This window comes from Antedon bifida, chromosome 2 (assembly GCF_963402885.1).
Source record: "Antedon bifida chromosome 2, ecAntBifi1.1, whole genome shotgun sequence".
In the NCBI taxonomy this organism is placed as follows: Eukaryota; Metazoa; Echinodermata; class Crinoidea; order Comatulida; family Antedonidae; genus Antedon; species Antedon bifida.
In genome coordinates this window covers 26,238,188-26,257,182 of record NC_136227.1, presented here as the reverse complement: position 1 = coordinate 26,257,182, position 18,995 = coordinate 26,238,188, and the positions used below count along the sequence as shown (strand labels likewise).

Sequence of the window (18,995 nt, the reverse complement as noted above, 5' to 3'; positions counted from 1 at the left end):
GTTTGTACGCTGTATTATTATTTCATATGATATATATTATAAATATCTCAATAAATATCTCATTTCTATAGCGCTTTTTTTTTGACGAACACACATCATTCAAATGCGCTACACACAATAGATATTTTATTTAATTGCTTTTCTCTTTTTATTATTAGGCACTCTATCTTCTCAAAGTTATTCGACAAATACTTCAAGTGTTGTTTCACTTTCGAAAGACATGAGAATGCCGAGGATGTTGACCATCAGCCAACTCCATCCAGTAAAGTCTGGATAAGACTTCCATCCCATGCCCGTGTGATTCTGTTGAAGATCATTTACGGTATTGCCATTGATCCTCTTCGACCAGATGCCATCACTTGCTCGGACCCAGAGATTGGTGTCAGGCTTCAGGAATACGCAAGAGCACTCCTTGTGCTGGAAAACAGTTTTGTTGAGGTCAATGATGCTGAAGCAGAGGTCATTGACAGTGACGTGGAATCAGAGTACATGGCAGCATTGAATCTCATCAGAAGTCTCTTTTCGATGGATAGGATTCATTGTTTACCAGCCTTGAAGGAAGCCTCTGATGTCAAAGGTCAATTTGCTGACACGGTGTCAAGACTTAAAGTTGGTAGCATCCACTCAAGAGTTGTACAGAAGACTCGTTTTAACTCTGGTGTCAACAACATATTGATGTCACCATTGTTCACCAGTTTAGCAACATGCTATCAAGGTCTTACTGGATTTTTTGGCATCACTGAATCTTTCAAATTAGTACTTGCTAGATTCAATTCAATGACCAAATCAATTAAGGTATCGTGCATTCTGTCAATTTTTAATTAATCTTTCAGTATTTATAATATATATGTATTGTCCAAGAATGTTAGGTCGTTGAATATTAACATAAGTTTTATTTATTTTCGCAGCCTTGTAATGATGTTATTAGAGTGACTTCAAACCCTCTCATTGCACCAATGACACCGATTCAACTAGCTATTAAACCCATGGAAGCTGAGGTATATTATTATATACCCATAATGCATATTATATAAAATACAGATAGAACACCAGTACAGTAAGGGGACAACTTCGAGACCCAGAAATGTGTCCCTTTAATATGGGTGTCCCTAATTAGTTGTTGTAGTGACCATAGTATTGAAACATTATATTGGCCATCTAATCGTTTCTATCTAAACGTCTCCCTTTATTAGAGCCGGAGTTTTACTACAGTATTTGTGTACATCAGTATTCGACAATACAGTATTGTTAATACAACTTTTTCTTTCGTCCTAAAGACACTTGCTCTAACACAACAACCAGTATTGGCCACATCGTCTCAGCTTTTCAGTTCATTTGAAAAACAACCCGTCAAATTCACGTTGCCTTGTGAGCTCTTGAAGCTCGAAAAACTCTTGCCAAAGGACGTTCCAGAAATATCTATGGACAACTTGTACCCAGTGATGAACATGAACAACCCGGTAATTGTCTTTTTAATTGTGTTACAATATTTCCAAAACAATCATTGCAAGATTATAACAGAGCGAATTTATTGTTATTTAATACACAAATATCTAAAAACTACCGTAAAATAGATCAATATCATTCAAGTTAAAAGTATTAAATTATTAGTAGTGGAGCTGTAGCTTGGTGGTTAACGTCCTTGCCTTCCAATTCCAAGGTCCAGTGTTCAATCCTGACCTAGTGCCAGGGTTGTAACTCATGACTTTTCAACTCTCAACACTCCCTAAGCCTCAAATGAAACTTATTAAATAGTTTATCCGTCCTATAATCGGCGTGTTAATCGCTGTTGGATGCGTATGAAATAAAAATAAATTATGAGATAATCTATGAAAATTAATAATTTATAGATTAAACTTGGAAAGGGCACATATGGTGAAGTGTTCCTAAATCGGTTGAATCATCCTGATGGCCCTCTTGTTGCCGCCAAGTCCTGCTTCCTCTCAGAAAACAAAAAAGAGCAATTTATAGAAAAGTTTGAAATTGAGATTGAAGCTCGTGTCCTGAAGTTCCTGTCAAGAAGAAGCAGACTTTTCCCATACGTGTACGGAATCTGCAATGCCACTCCTGTGGAACTCAGACGCAGTATCATTATGGAATACGTTGGACATCCAACACAGTTTACATCAGTCACGCTCCTTAAAGCCATCAAATACAAGAATCCTCGGCTTACTCTTCGCGATGGACTGCATCTTGCACTCGATATGGCAGAAGGCATTCATATACTGCAAAACCACGGCTTCATTCATAACGACATCGCCAGCAGGAATATGCTTCTTTACCACGATGGTAACCGCTGGTCGGTAAAGATCACAGACTTTGGTTCCATCTGCCATGTGGATGCTGCTTACGATTACTTTAAAATTAACGAAACTCTTGCAGAGGAACGCAAAGAACTCATGGCAGCTCATAGAGGCTACGCACCAGAACTCTTTTATCCGAATTCACCGCCGACATTTAAATGTGACATTTATAGCCTCGGAAATGTGTTTCTGGACATGGGACTAAGTCTAAATATGGTACCTCTGTGTAAACTCGGCAGGAAGTGTACACGTATAATTCCAGAGCAAAGACCGACCATTTACTACCTTGTCGACAAGCTCAAGAAGAAAACCAAATCTCGTGTTTCTCAATGGTTTAATATCTGATTTGTTAAACCGATGCAGACTGCATTCATCAACCTTACTATTGTGCAATGTTACAATTTAATTATACCAATTTATCAATCAATTTGAATGCAATAAATATATGATATATTTTTTAATGCCGTTTTTATGTTTACTTTTTATTTTAATTCCTTTTATTTAATTATAGAAAAATATATATTTGAATGTGTCACTTTTTTGGTTTCAATATCCCGATTAAGGGACCGTAACGTATGACATTCTCGATATCCACATGGAGCAGAAACTATGGCGCGCCAAGTTGCAATTTATTACAATTTGAAATAAAGATATGTTAGTTTTTAGTCGCGTGGACGCGACTCTATAGTTCATTATGTCGGTCGGTCGGTCTGTCGGTCTGTCTGTCGGTCCGGTATCACTATGCGTTTTATCGCTTTTCTGTACTTTTTGAATTGTTTTGATGTACAGAAAAGTTTTAAAGTACATTACTTTTTGAAAGTTCATTTTTTTCTGAGTGCACGCGACTTATGGCTGTTGGCCTTGTTACTATATTGTTTTATCAGGGAAGAGTTAAATTACAGTTTTAACAGGTTTTATGGATGAATAAAGAAACTATAATATTAATTAATAAATAACGGAATTTCGTGTGTGTTATTATTTTTTGATTGATTTTTTAGGGTGGGTTACTATATTAGAAGGGGGTTACTATTAGAGTGTGGGTTACTATTACAAGATTTACGGTATATAAAAGAAAGTTATAGTGGGAGATTGTGCCAGTTCGGACTCATTTTCCCTGTTAAGTTGGTTTCATGGGATTATCGCTATAGAACCTGTGTGCGTAGGAACCATTGTGCCTCCTCACCCCAACATGGCACTTCACTAAAAAACTATTTCCTACGACCCGACTGTTTCAGAGCCATATATAGAGAGAGTTACGGCATTGCGTTCACGGATTTTAGAAAGTCACGTGGTGTGCACACCGGCCATGTTTGTGTCCAACTATGCCTATGTAGCGTATGGAGTCGAGTCATTTGCTTAAAAATTGTATAACATTCACAAGGCTTTAAAAATCGAATTTAATATCAAAACAATCAATTTGTTTAAAGGTTTTTGGTAAGATAATAACGAAATCATAAAGTTACTGCGAACATGATTTTAAACAACAAAATGTAAAAACAATGCATTACTATAGAGAATCGCTGTACAAACTAAACGCGCACGCGTAGAGCGTGCATGGAGCACACAACCAGAGCCGTTCCGAAATTGCTATTTTTGTTGTTTTAAATCATGTTCGCAGTAACTTTATAATTTTTTTATTATTTTAACAAAAACCTTTAATCAAATTGATTGTTTTGATATTAAATTCGATAATTAAAGCCTTTTGAACGTTATACATTTTCAAAACAAAAGACTCAACTCCATACGCTACATAGGAATAGTTGGACACAAACATGGCTTCTAATCCATTCGAAGTCGTAACTCTCTCAATATATGGCTCTGGACTGTTTTTGTGGTATACCCCCTCTATTGATAATGTATTAAAACAATACGAAATCCCTCTCAAAGTAATGGTTGATTCCGTTATCTTCTTTCGATCGTCGTCGATGATCGACTGTGTGTGAAAAGAAACCTCAACACTGCACACACACTACCGTCACAACAACCAGTGCGAAGAAAGTACAAAGTAAACATATTCTAAAAGATACAAACTTGCAAATGTTTAATCATAATTTTGCTGTGGAATACCCTCGGATCCATGACTTGATTTTAGCTAAGCAGGATTCTATTAAACATGACGGATAAAGTTAAGGTTATATACTTTACGGTGGATGGGAAACCAGAGCAGGCAGAGTTTCGTTCCGACTTCCCTGCAGATGATGTGAAAGGTACGTGGTTAGGTCTACTAAATTACCTAAAACTCTGGCTCTGCTACCATGGCCTTGGCCTAGTTTTTAAGTCAAGGGTAACAACAAACAAAAGCATTAGTGACTGACTACAAATATTGTTATTACATCATGATGTATGTACTATACTAGGCCTAGCTAGAGGTCTGTTTACAACCTCCACATGATGATGGATGGTGGTGGGATCTTTTATTAGGCCCTACTTAAAGGTCTAGGCCTAGGGTAGGCCTACAAAGTCTTCACATGCCCACTGGGCATGGTGGGTTGGTCACTGGCGGTTTCATTTTGTAGGCCTAGCCTACTAGGTCCTCTGGTGGGATTCTCCTGGGCAGCTCTGCCTTTCAAGCTAGTAAGCTACACGTAGTTATAGTGTTAAGTTTTCAGTTTCTCGGTTGAGGTCTTACTCTGAAAATAACCTGAAATTTTCAATTTTATTTAGCATCGTATGGTTTGCATTTGATATGAGTTGATAGTTAAATACTTTGAATAGGCCTAGGCAATTTTGAAGTTTTAATAAAGTTAATATTCACTTATATTCTATACTGTAGAAAAAAACAAACAAAAATATTGATTTCACTTATAAAATACAAAATAAATGCTTTAATAAACCAAAAACCATTGTCTGACAGACAATTAGATTTTTTTCAGCTAATAATATTTTTTTTGGTCAATTTGTTTTAAAAAGTGAACAACTATGACATTAAAAAAATGGCATAATTGAACAAAAATTATTTTTTTTCCAGGGGGAACAATACACTTTAGGATGTAACCATGGTATTATAAATTATTATTAGATCTTTTTCAAAATCATCAATTCCAAGTACTGTACTAACTCTATTTGATTGCAATCTGAAGTGTTATTTTACCAACCATGTACTTTGCTATTGTTTAGATTATAAAGTGTGTAAACTTCTTGGGAATCTGAGAGCATCTTATTACAATAGAGTCAATGATAATTAATCCATAACTGATGATATGTGATATTGAGTACCAATAAAAATAAAATCTACTGTTTACAAATATTTATATTAGGGATAACGATGCAAAATTAAAAGTTGTTATTTTTCAACCAATTTAAACATTATCTGTTAGTATTTTGTTTCAATATTCCAATAAAGAAAGAATTACGAAAATCTGACTTGTAGTTTTCGAAATATAGGGTCTAAAACATCGCCGAAAATGATCGTTTTTGGCCACGAACGTTGTAAACAAATTGCGCCCTCAGTCGACAATTGTATGAACTATGCCGTTTTTCGCTAAAATAATTACATATAATTACGCTTTATAGTAATTTATTTTATATATCAACATTGGAAATATCAATAAAATAAGTTATTAAATGTTTATAAAATATATAAAGTTGTTTATTTAACGGAATTCGTACAAATTCCTTGCTCTAAATTTGTGTAGTAACGATCAGTACAGAGAGACCATGTGACATCGCGGTACACGCGAGAGAAAACATTCCGCTGTGGGTGATTCGCGTCCACCAATCAAATAGCCAGAATCCAAAATCATTCAACCGTGAGCTCTGCCGATCACGGGAAATCTTAGTTTTGATTGGCTTACGATGACATCATATCACAAAATGAAGGTTTTGTAGTTGAGCCTCGTGTAATTTTCACAATTTTATTTCAAAAATGAAATAAATGGACCTTCTTTATGGTATGTGTGATTTTTCTCTAAAAGATTTGAATAATAAAGGCTTCATATCGAGAAAAAACCGTTTTTTTGGCACTTATAATAAATATTTCTCAGAGAAAAAAGCACATGGCATGTAGAACTATATTATCTTGGCGTAGGAAGACAAACAAATCCCAGGTCATGAGAGGCTCAACTACAAAAACAAGGTTGAATAGGGTAAGGTCACTGGACCGTTCGAAGGTTTTTGAGTAAACAATCTACCGCGTATGGTCGTACGCGCTAGACAGTACGATATTTTAACCACATTTTTTACATGTTTGGTTGGATGTAATGAAAATAAAAAATAGTTGATCTGATGGAATGATATGTAAATAAATAAATACTCAAAAGAATTATGTTTACAGTTCAATTATTTTCAGAATAATACTACATAAAAATGTGTTTAGCAATGGACAAATAATCGCGTCAATGACATAGCGCGTACGCGGAGTTGAATCGTGGCAATAACAATGGAGTCAACTCTCGGTAACCCTATTTATATAGTGTTTCAGCTTCTGTTAAAAAAAAACAACATCAGTATCATTGGTTTAGTCAACTACACAATTTTGCTAAGGGTCTATGTAGTATTTCTGCCAACAGTGCCGAATATTTCTATCGCGTATACCGCTGAATAAAAAGTAATGGAGGAAGACGTCTCCGCATATGCTTAACTTTTCCCTGGCATCCATCTTGAATGCTGCAAAGCCATCATGTCGTAAGTTTGCTTCAGTCATCCTGATAAATTTAAGGATTTTTTTAAAAAAGTACTAAGTACTGAAATAATATGCAAATACCTATAAACCTCATCATACTATTAACTTTATTCTACATGTTTGTTGATTTACCATTTAAATGCACTTTGGATTTTATTGAAATTTGATGCAGAACTACTATTCTATGCGGTGTTAGGCATTTTCGTTGATTTCTGACCTTTCAAATGTACTTTTTACTATGATTGATATAGAACTACTATTCTATGCTGTGGTACAATAGTAGACATTTTAGGTGATTTCTGACCATTCAAATGCACTTTTGATTTGAAATGAAATTTTACATAGAACTAACTATTCTATGCTGTGGTAGTAGGCATTTTCGTTGATTTCTGACCATTCAAACGCACGTTTGATTATAAATGAAATTTGATACAGAACTACTATTCTATGCTATGGTAGTAGACATTTTAGGTGATTTCTGACCATTCAAATGCACTTTTGACTATAAAAGAAATGTTATATAGAACTACTATTCCATGCTGTGGTAGGCATTTTAGTTGATTTCTGACCATTCAAATGCACTTTTAATTAAATGAAATTTGATAGAGAACTACTAATCTATTCTATGCCTTAGGGATTTTCGTTGATTTCTGACCATTCAAATGCACTTTTGATTTTAAATGAAATTTGATATAGAACTAATTCTATGCTGTGGTAATAGGCATTTTCGTTGATTTCTGACCATTTAAATGCATGTTTGATTAGAAATTAAATTTGCTACAGAACTACTATTCTATGCTGTGGTAGTAGACATTTTTGTTGATTTCTGACCATTCAAATGCACTTTCGACTATGAAAGTTGATAATAAGCTCGTTTGTTTTTTAAGTATTTACAAAGGTCAGTGCGAACAACATAGGAAGCTGAGGATTTACAAGTAGTTTTCAATTAATGGTGATTATTGATGATGGCTTTGTGTGAAAGAGACCTAAACAATGTTTGAAAATGATATGAAATTATTTTGCTTCATTTTCAAAGATACAGTACTGTAAAATTAATTGTTTAATTGTAAAAAATAAATGGAATGGAAAATTTGTGAGATTAAAATGAACTCAAATATGATTCAATTTCTCATGTTTCTACAGTACAAGAGTCTGTGTCAATTTAAAAATGGTAGACCTACAGTACAGTAAATCAATGCATGTCGATGACCAAATAAAATTTGCTTTTTGAGAAGGAAAAAATATAGAAAATAAACTAAAAATTCCGCCCTCCCATCAGAGGTTGATGCTTAAAAGAAGTATATTTTTTGGCCTAATTTAGAAAACTCTAAATTATTTACATGAAAAAACTATTATATAATTCATCAACAAATAGTCAAATTGAAGTATTTTTTTACAAAATGTGTACCATTATTTTTTTAGTTTATTTTTTCTACGAACAAGTGATTAACTTGATTAAAGGGGGATTCTGGGTTTAAAATTGCTTTTAAATCGTTTATTTATTAAATAAAAAATATTATAACAATATAGACATGTCAGAATGAAGAAGTAATAACGAGAAATTAAAAAAATTAAATTTCATATACATTTTAGGGTAAATTCATGGAAAGTCTGTTTTTTAGCAGCTTAGGGAAGCTCATTAATATTCATGAGATATTCACAAAATCGCGTCATCAGTGGATTCCAAACTCGCGACGTCAAGCTTGTACGTTGTGTTTGTCAACTTGCATCTCTAGCTCTCCCCTACCCTGTCAAACGACGACCACCCGATCATTTTGAAATAAATTTTTTATTAGATTTTCTAAGCTAGGCCTAAAGTGTAATAATAACAGTAGTAGTAGCATATATTTATTTGACATTTAATGAAATACAAAATTTACTAGTACAGATTACGGAGTCATAAATGATACTATTTTTATACCTCGAATAGTACAGATCGTATATCGGCTTCACGTACTAGGCTAGGCCTAGCCTAAATTATTTTATTCATGGGTAAGAGCCATTTGGATTCCATGCCACGATGGCTACGTTAAAACATTGGGGCCATCATGGGCCTAGCTAGCCTACTACTAAACGATTGGCCCATAAATAACAAAACTCAGTGGATTCCAAACCCATCCTATCAACCAAACTCCTAAACAATCTAAACCTAAAACGTTCTACAAAATCGGCTGTAAATATTGGGGCAAAACGAGGTCCGATCGCCTTCCGCACGTATGGTGTCCCGATCGTCTAATAAGTAGGCCTAAAATAGGCCTAGTTTACTCTCCAAAAAAGCGGATACTGCATCAAGCAAGTAGACCAGGTAGTAGGAAGGAGACCTAGCCGATCCGGCCCAGTTAAAAATTGAGCTAGCTAGTGTAGTAGATCCTATGCGAATTGATACTACCAGGCCTTTTACTATAGGCTACACTTTTTAAAATTAGCAATACTTATGTTTACAAATATTCCAACTCTCTCATTCGAGCTATATTATATATACCATTCCGGTAGGTCGAGTCGACCTTCAATCAAATACTGTACATTGTTCATGTTGTGATTATAGACGGGGTATACTCGACCCGACCAGTTTGGTATTGTATTGTATCTGCTTATCACGTGACGATGCCAGGCATGGGCAGAGAGAGAGAGCACGTGTATCGCCGTCTCGCTCTCCTCGCTCAGGAATGTATACGTTACGCTTCATTGATTTTGAAGGCTTTCCCTAAGTCAGTGCGAAAATCGGCAAACGTAAAGTGCAAACATATCTAATTTTTCACTGTTTTGATAGATTTTCATAAAAAAATTGACTTTATAAATGGGAAGACCGACTAAAATTACATCAGATAAGTATAATTTTACAAAAGTAATTGATATGGTTAATGATAACGAGTCGTCGGAAGATTGACCATTTCACGAATTTCCTATTCTGTAACCACAGTGTGATTTTGCCGTAGCTGCACTTGTAATCTGGCCTCATTTCACAGCCTTCGTTCTGCTTCACTGGGCGCTTATATAAATTGAAACTTTTACCGTTCAAGAGACAAACAAATATATTTTACATTTTTTACTATTCATTTTAAACCCGGAACCCCCCTTTAAAACTGCGTAATAACATATTATTTGCCTTTTATTAATCTTCGTTTTTCATGTTTTTAGGGGGGAAAATTCATCATTAATTATTTGTCATGTTTTGCACATAAATTAGTAAATAGAAATTATGATTATGAATTAGGTCTATATCAAGAATCAATATTTTATTATATTTATTCCTTTAGATAGAGCTTGTTGTTGCAGTTAGTGACATGTTTTGAGTTTTAATCAATAACATTTATAATATTTTTATTATATGCCTTTCCAATGACATCATATTGTACAAAAAAATATGTCACAATCAAATTTACATCGGATACCTAGAGCCACTGTTGTTACCAAGGAAATGTAGAAATACGAGACTAAATTAACGCATCAGACTAGGTTGCTGTTTTTATCGTAATGACTCTAATCCGTGACACCGAATACCACTCTCTAATGATAAGTGTACAACCATGATTTTAATGGAACTTATTCTGTACTGGACAACCGACTGCAAATAACAATTATGCCATGTTTCGTGTGTTGCTATCACCCGTGAATGCCAGGTAGCATAAATTAGTTAGCTGTGGCTTATCTTAAGCCATGTTATCAAGATAGCTATTTTGCATGACGTAGAGGAGATTACACTCTCCAGGGTGTACTTAACGCAATTGTCAGCATCAAACTCAAACAGAAAAAATCTCAACGAATATTGCAGATCATTCCTTGTGCCCACTCATACTAAACAGAGACAACACATTTTATATTTTTTAATTATAATATAATTACTTTGTGTATTATCATTAGATATTAATTATAGCTATTATTACTACAGTACATAATCAGTAATATCATTAATCTGTATGGTAATTAATCAATTTAAGTTAGTACTAAATTGATTTGTTCAATATTGTCTGTTTTGTGTTGATTTTGGATTCTACCTTATTAAATCTCATCAAAAAAAATACACACAACAAAAAGGAGTAAAGCAATTTAAAGATGAAAGGAAACTTCAGAAAACCCCAATGGGCTTTTGTGATAGGAGGCCTACTAAAAAGTTTGCATTAAGATACTATACCGTAAATAAATAAATGTTAAAAAAGATGTTATACGAATAGACCATGACAGAATCAGAGTATACACTATATTAAACGGTTATTTGGGAGCAGGGATTTAGCAGAAATGCAGTCATCCTAAAAAATGATATTTATGAAATATTTATTCGGCGCTATGCAACAGACACAGGCCTTTATCATCATATTGATGCAGTACCCTCTGGTTCTTTGGACTGAGGTGCTATTCTAACAATATTATAATTTGTACTTTAACGTTTATCATATAATAATTGATTGATGTTGATCTGACTGTTTTATAAACATTGTTTAATGGAATATGAAAGTGAACAAATAAAGTCAACACATTAAACCATAATGGCTTGCCTCACTTTTTGTCCGAGTTTGTTTTGTTAAAATCATTATAGCATAATAAGTAATCAATTATTATGAGTTCTTAAATACATAATTTGTTTAATGTTAGATGGCGTTGATTAATATTCATATACTGTATTGATCGTATAATTTGAACTGAATACTGAAAAGCTTTATTTGTCCATTATCATGTATAATAAAATAACAATAGAAATTCTTCTTAAAGATTGGTAAATATTAACGATAAAAAACAATATATATGAATAAAATATAAATAAAAATTAAAATATTGAATAGTATTCTGAAAAATCTAACTTCAAAGTTTTTTATACAGTATTAAATAATGGTATGGAATAAAAATGTTAATACACTCAATAAATAAATTACGAATGTATGGTTTTAGCCTTCTTAAATACAAGGAAAATTCTATAATTATTTAAAATACACACATTATTGCACAAAAACTGAAGTTAAAAGTTAAAATATGATAAAATGCATAAAACGCTTAAAAAGTTGTAGTTTAAAAAGTTTCATTCACATATTCTTCATTAAATACAGTATTTTATCGATGGTGATGTGAGTTAATAATATGGATGGCAAATAAAGGTTTGTTCTAGATATCATACATTACACGAACAATCTACAAAGATGCGCTTTATACAGTCTCTGAATACGTGCAGCGATTGTTGTTTTCATCAGTTTTCCAATGTAATAATATTGCGATCTAATTAAATTTTCATTACAATGTTGTACGACAGTCGGATCAACATCAAAGTCTCTCAATATTTTAAGAGCGATACTTCTAGAAATATATTATTAGTCGTAAGACATTTGGCCTTTATCACGATACTCTGAAGATATTTAACATTTTTATTGCTGAACATAAAACAGTTTTTGACAATGCTAAATGTTTTGGGTCATGTCTTTCAGTCGATTATGAAAGTATTCAAAGGTCTTGTCAAATATTCCATGTCAAAAAGTGTACAACTTATGAAAGTTAATGTTAAACTATTGATTATCTGTACTGTACAGAGTATTAATTTAATAAACAGTTTTTATATTACTTATTTCATTTTATTGGTTTAAACCTTGAATGCATCATAGGTTTCACAGATTTTAAGCTGCATTCACACTTGAGCCTGAATTGCGGTGAAAATGTCTGGCTGGATAAAAATTCTTGGAAAATGGGTGTGTGGTGTTTGAGGATAGATTCTGTTCACACTAACGCATTCCAGTTTTTGTACAAAACGTAGTGTGTGATAAGATGTATAACATAGCTCAGAGTTTTCTCCGACCACCTGACTGAATATAGGCTCAGTATGAACGCAACTTTAATATCTGAGATACCTGTTGTACAGTACCTTGTATAACTTTGTTACACTGTTACATCGCATTAAAAGAAGACTGCATATCATTTTAAGTATATTATGGGAGGTGTACATTAATCGTACATAATAATCTGTGCAAAATAATTATCTAACGTATGAAAATTACTGTATGTCAATTAATACAGTTAATAATTATCTTATTTTAATCAATTCAATTTTTTTTTTCGGAATATCTGGTCTATAGAAAATATACCGAATTTCGTATTGAATTAACAAATTTACCAAACCTTGCAAATGACAATTATCCAAGCCTACACTAAGATCATGATCGAGTGTTCGAGTATGTTCAGATCCATAGTTATGCTTTCGTCTCAAGCAGTGTCATATTGTGTTCAGATTTGCCTACCTAACATGACTTAATCTATTAAGGCAAAATCATGATTGTTGTGGTAAAAAATGTTTATTGATTTTAAATATTTCATTTTTTTCAGATTGTTTCAGGTCAGCGTCCGAAGCGGGTCCTAATGATATTTTAAAACTTTACAACCAAAAAGGAAGTATAATAAACATTTCACCCAAATTAGAAGAGAATGGACCTGATTCACGGTATCGTCTGGAGGTTGTGGCCACAAACTGCGACAGTAAGTTAAGATGTATTGTTCCCCAAAAACATGAACAATTAAAATTAATAAAATCAGTCATTGAGTACTGATAGGTCATTTTGCAGTTATTCACTTCCATAAAAAGAAATACTGTATGGTTATGGTTAAATTACAGATTTAAAAGGTAAATAAAGCATTGATAAGACGGCAATAACCAAAGCAAACATGTTTGTGTGAATTTGAGGTGGGGGGGGGCGGGGGCGTTTAGTGTGTACAGTAATCAGACTTTCAAGCAGCTCAAACTAGTCCAATATTGGGAGGGTATACTAACAGTTGACTAGCAATATTAAATCCTTAAAGATGTATTGTCCCCCAAAATCATGAAAAATAAAGATTTTTAAAATCGGACTTTGAATAGGCCATTTTGCAGTTTTAATGAAGTTGTTCACTTCCATAGGAAAAAAAACGGGGGAAAAAATTATTTCACCTATAAAAAGACAAAATAAACAGTTAAATTACCCAAAAACTCATTGTCTTCCAGACAATTTGACCATTTTTTGCTTTAAATTACATTTTTCTCAGGTAAATAAATTTTTTTCAGACCCAATTTTTTGTGAGAGTGAATAACTATTATGTGACATTAAAATAACATATTCAACAAAAAAATTTAAAAAAATATTTTTTTAGAGGGACAATATATCTTTAATAAATTTATGCTACTAGTCACTGCCAACAGTAGGGCCTAAATATTATAGCACCAGTAAAAACATAATTTATTATACCTCTTATAGCTGCTATTGCCAAACGTCTTGGAGTTGACATGAGCGGATTGGAGGCTAGGTAAGTTACAATTTACGGTAAAGCAACATTTTAAAGCATGCATATTCCCAAGACACAAGAACCAGGTTGTTGAGAAATAGTATATCATATTTTGAAGTTTCTTTTTTAATACCAACAAAGCAAATCAACAAAAACCTGTACATTTTTTGTTGTTGGTATGTTTCTATTGTATATCTTGTAACACAGGGAAACTATTGAGTGGTATTTGGTGGATATTCGTTGAAGCGTGGTTCCCAATCCCACTGGAACGCAACGCAACATAGTGACGTATCGATGCAAAGCGCTATATTGCGTAATCACAAACGGGAACCGACGACGCAACAGTGCTTCAAGCATCGCTACGAGAAATTGAATCAGTTTGATTTCACGCAACGGCGCAGGAAAACATAGTACATCGCGTAGCCAAGGTCAAACTAGGTCAAAGTTTACAGAAACTAACATTGATGCGCAATAAAGCAGGTTTGATTTCATGCAGGCGGGGGAAAACAATTATTGGAAGGGCATTTTCTTACGTTGCTTTCGTTTACGTTGCATCACTAGTGGGAACCACGCTTTAGGAAAGACAGATTAGTGTTTTTTGGTACCAATAAATTCAAAAACACAGTATTTATCAGGGAGATGTAAAATTTAATTTATTTTACATCTCCCTGGTATTTGTATTATTCTTATCATTTAGACTACAGGAACTAGAAACGAAGGTCAAAGTTGAAAATGGGGACACACCTTCAGTGGTGTATGATCTCAGAAACAAAGTGGAATGTTTTCGAGAGAAGTTAGAGGTAAGAACAAATTTGAATTCGATAATGTAATGTAGAAAGAAAAAGAAAAACGTACTTTTCATAATAGGCTCAATTTTTTTTTTTTATGTTTAATTAAACTGTAATAAACCTAATATTTTATTTCAAATAACATAAATATTAAATAAAATTTACTATCAATAGGGGTACAGTATGGTAAAATGATAAATTAAAAATCTTTCTTTTTTAAATTAACAATCAGTGATACACTAAATTAATGCATCATTTAATGGCTTTAGATTGTGTTTAGTAATCCTCAATAGATCTTTGCCTTTTATGATGAAAGTTGAGTTTAAAAAGGTGAATAATTTCCACAAAATTTACTCGAAATTTTAAGAAGAAGAAAAAAGAACCAAAGGTTTTGAAAATTTGCACTTTATTCTTTGTTCTTTCAGGGAGTAGAGCACTTAAGTTGGTTGGGTTTGTTTAAAGACCTTGTGAGGTATAAAGGTTCAAAACACTTCTATCAGAATGGAACATACTTAAAGGCTTCAGAGGCAGATCTGAAACGTGTCTGGGAGAAATTTAAGAAAATGAGGTAATTTAGAAAGATGTAGTGACTGTCCAGTAGCTTGGCGGTTAATGCCAAATTCATGGTTTCATTCCTGACCTAGTGACAGGGTTTAATCCTGACCTAGTGACAGAATTGTAACGCTGGGCTGCATGTAACTTTGGCAACATGGAACATACTTTATGATATGGCTGCCTGCAATTAAGCCAAACAAATATTCCAGTTTGAAGCCATGCCTCTTGCTTTTTACCCAGAAACCCTAGAAGCATATATTCATCTTCCATCAATATTTTAATATTTTGCTGTCTGTTTCACCTCTACTGTTTATAATATCTATATGGTTTCAATACACGTCCATCCAATACAAATCTTAACCTCACTATAATTATAATGTAAAATAGTAATAAAAGTATGGTATGACATGCAATTTCACTATACTGTATAATAATTAATTAATTGTGACACTGTTGTGTGACTCGATATTATTGTATTTTGAACATAGGAAATGGACATCTTGTTCCTGTTGTTTGTAGACAGATGGTAGTATCATAGTATCTATTGTACTACTGTACCATAATAATTGTCAACATGCTACCACAGTTCTATTCTCTGTACAGCATTGCAGAGGCATTTCTTACATTTTTTATTTTATGCCCGTCCAACAGTGAGAAACTAAACAAGATGGATGAACTATAGTTTATCATGCTTATATTACTTATACTACTAAGGCTTTAGGGGCTAGAATGAGTCAAACCTGACACTAGGTCAGGATTTAATCGGAGTTGGGATCGGAAGGCAAAGTATATTAACCACCAAGCTACAGCACCACACTACTAAATTTGAAAACATAAGACAAATTTTAATTGCAACTATTTACTAATAGAGCTGTGTAGCCCTATTCAAATAGAGCTGTGTGTGAGACTGACACAGTCACTATTGTGATAATTCAGCTGATGCGTGACAAGGTCTAAACAAAAACTATGGCCTCTTGTGGGCCTAGTAAAATTCTGATATTCCTTTAGACTCCAACCTGAGCTATTTGTGAAAGATTGCACATCATTACATTTTTTCTATTGATTAATTAAGTCTTCAAATTTGTATGCATTATTTCAATGATAGTAAATGGTAAAATAATTGTAAAATCGTGGCTGTGTTTATGGTAACTTGTTCTAATCATAGTACGGCAATGTACCATCTATATTTATCACGAAGCCTATAACTGAACGTGAACATTGATCACAGCTGATCTAATGGCCATTTGCCAATGATAATATTACACTCTGTATTTATTTGTATAATGATACTTTGACACTGTTCCTAAATTGACGACATTTTTGTTATTAGCCTTCCTATTTTTGTATTATAACATTAACCTAGATACCATAACTTTAAAAATGTCTTATTTAAGAATGTTTATTTATTCCACAAACCATCCTCTCTATTTTTTAAAACCTGTCTGTCAATATTATAGGTGTATACTGTACAATACACAGTATATTACAGTAGGCTGAAAAAGAACATTTTGCACATGGTATTGCACATACTGTACTAGGGATCACAATTATTCTATGCAGTTACTGCAGTAACTATTTTTTTACTGGATAAACATGATTTTATAGATTTTGTAAAGAAACCATTTTTTTTTTCTTCCAACCTGACTTGATCTAAACATATCCATAGAAAAATCTTGGCCAGCAGATAGTTTTGATATCATTAGTTTATGATAGATAGTTTCATAGCATACTGTAGATTACGAGCATTTTACACGGTTTGTTATGATGTCATGACAAGCTTCTGTGTGTGGTGTACTCATCAAGATATTATAGATTGGCTAGAGGGCGGAGTACTGACTGGGAAGTGATTCCAAAAGGACGAGAACCATGGCCGCTGTAAATTTGTTCAAAAATATTGTTCAGTATATAAAATAACATAATAAATTAAGAAAACATTTAAATCAATAAACTTATTTTTGTTAGAGAATAATAGAAGGTTTTATAAAATTAAATAAATAAGTATGTCACACAAGTCAGTGTAGGTATCTGAATGGGCTTCTTTATCAAATTCTTTTCTACACAAAAAATATGGGTTTTTTTTCAGGTGACTATCTTTAACTGTACTAATTTATAGTAATTAAAATAAGGTGCTATTATTGGCTATACAGTAGGATTGTTAATATTAAAGCTTATTAGTTTAGAACGGTGAATCTATTATAATTATAAACAAAAACTGATTGCGTCATTAAGATGTTTTTAACAAGTACAGATGCATTAATTAAGTGTTTGGTCAGTTTGTTATTGATTGGTATAATTAGTTTTTGTTATAATTAGTTTTGTTGTTGATTTAGTATAGCACTTTATAATGACAAGGGCATGTGATACCTAAGTATAATTACATATAAATCCTGTCTGTTAATGACTACATAGATCCCCCTTTTACTTTTAGTAAATCTGCAAAATATTATGTTGAGAAAATTGTGATAATGTTTAATCCTACCAATATCATTGATTATTGCCAAGCTAGCTCTGTCTACACTATCAAAGTTTATGTGACAAAAAAATGTAATTTGCCCATATATGGACATGATGATGTCATATCAGTATCAAATTTGGGCACATCACACTTTTTGGTTTGATAGTATAGATAGAGCTTTAGAAATAGATTTGCAGGTCACTGCTATTGAGCAAAAGATCAGGTCATCTCTGACGTACCACCATTTTATTTATTTTATTTATAGTAATGTACAGTTAACAACTGAAGTACGGGAGTATCTTAGGCAGCCTAGCTTTGACAACTGGCAATGGGAAGATGCTGAGATGCTAGTCTTACTTCAACAAATGTACATAGACTTGGATTTTGTCTCCAAGTTTCACATTGAGGTGAGTCAATCCCTTCATTTTTAAAATATGGTCGAGTTGTTGAGCGGTTAAGGTGCAAACCGCAGAATACAATTGACACATGTTCAAGGCTTGAGAGTAGTTCTGGTGGTAAAACAAGTCTTCTCAGTCCAGTGTACACGTCTGGCTTTTGTGCAATTTAAATAACCCAGTGTACTGTATTTTTCGGATGAGTTAGGAGTTCCCCCGGTGTACTGGTCCATCTTACCCCCTGTTGTTTGTGGTAGGTGCGCTGCACTATGGCTGCCTTTTCTCAATTGAGCAGGATGAATATGAATACAAATATATACTGTAGAGTACTTTAGGCTTTCTCTCACAATTTTGTTCTTTGTTACACAGTATAACATTAACAAAAAACTGTTTAATGTTGATATACTGTATGCAGAGAACCTATTCCGCATGTCATTTACTACATAACAATGCAAGTAAAAACGCAGGAAATTGTACATAAACTATGAGTAAAGTGTATTCAGGATGGGAAATGCGGAATTGTAGGGCAATAGGTAAAAATGCATTCCCTGTATGTGTGCACCATCTAGTATTAGTTGTTCGACTTCACGTTCAACATTAGAATGCTGCCATTTTGAATGGCCTATAGTTTCCAGCCTTAGACAATCA

General features: G+C 33.3%; 1 protein-coding gene across 1 annotated transcript in view; it reads left to right on the top strand.

The window, feature by feature from the left end:
• Positions 1 to 4,286: 4,286 nt before the first annotated feature.
• LOC144858750 (high affinity cGMP-specific 3',5'-cyclic phosphodiesterase 9A-like) overlaps positions 4,287 to 18,995 on the top strand; it is a 48,938-nt gene continuing 34,229 nt past the window's right edge. Inside the window, exons 1-6 of the mRNA XM_078714855.1 lie at positions 4,287 to 4,510; positions 13,225 to 13,374; positions 14,127 to 14,175; positions 14,852 to 14,954; positions 15,368 to 15,510; positions 18,218 to 18,359. Coding sequence (XP_078570981.1) covers positions 4,417 to 4,510; positions 13,225 to 13,374; positions 14,127 to 14,175; positions 14,852 to 14,954; positions 15,368 to 15,510; positions 18,218 to 18,359 — 681 coding nt within the window. The 5' untranslated portion in view covers positions 4,287 to 4,416. The remainder of the gene's footprint in view (positions 4,511 to 13,224; positions 13,375 to 14,126; positions 14,176 to 14,851; positions 14,955 to 15,367; positions 15,511 to 18,217; positions 18,360 to 18,995) is intronic.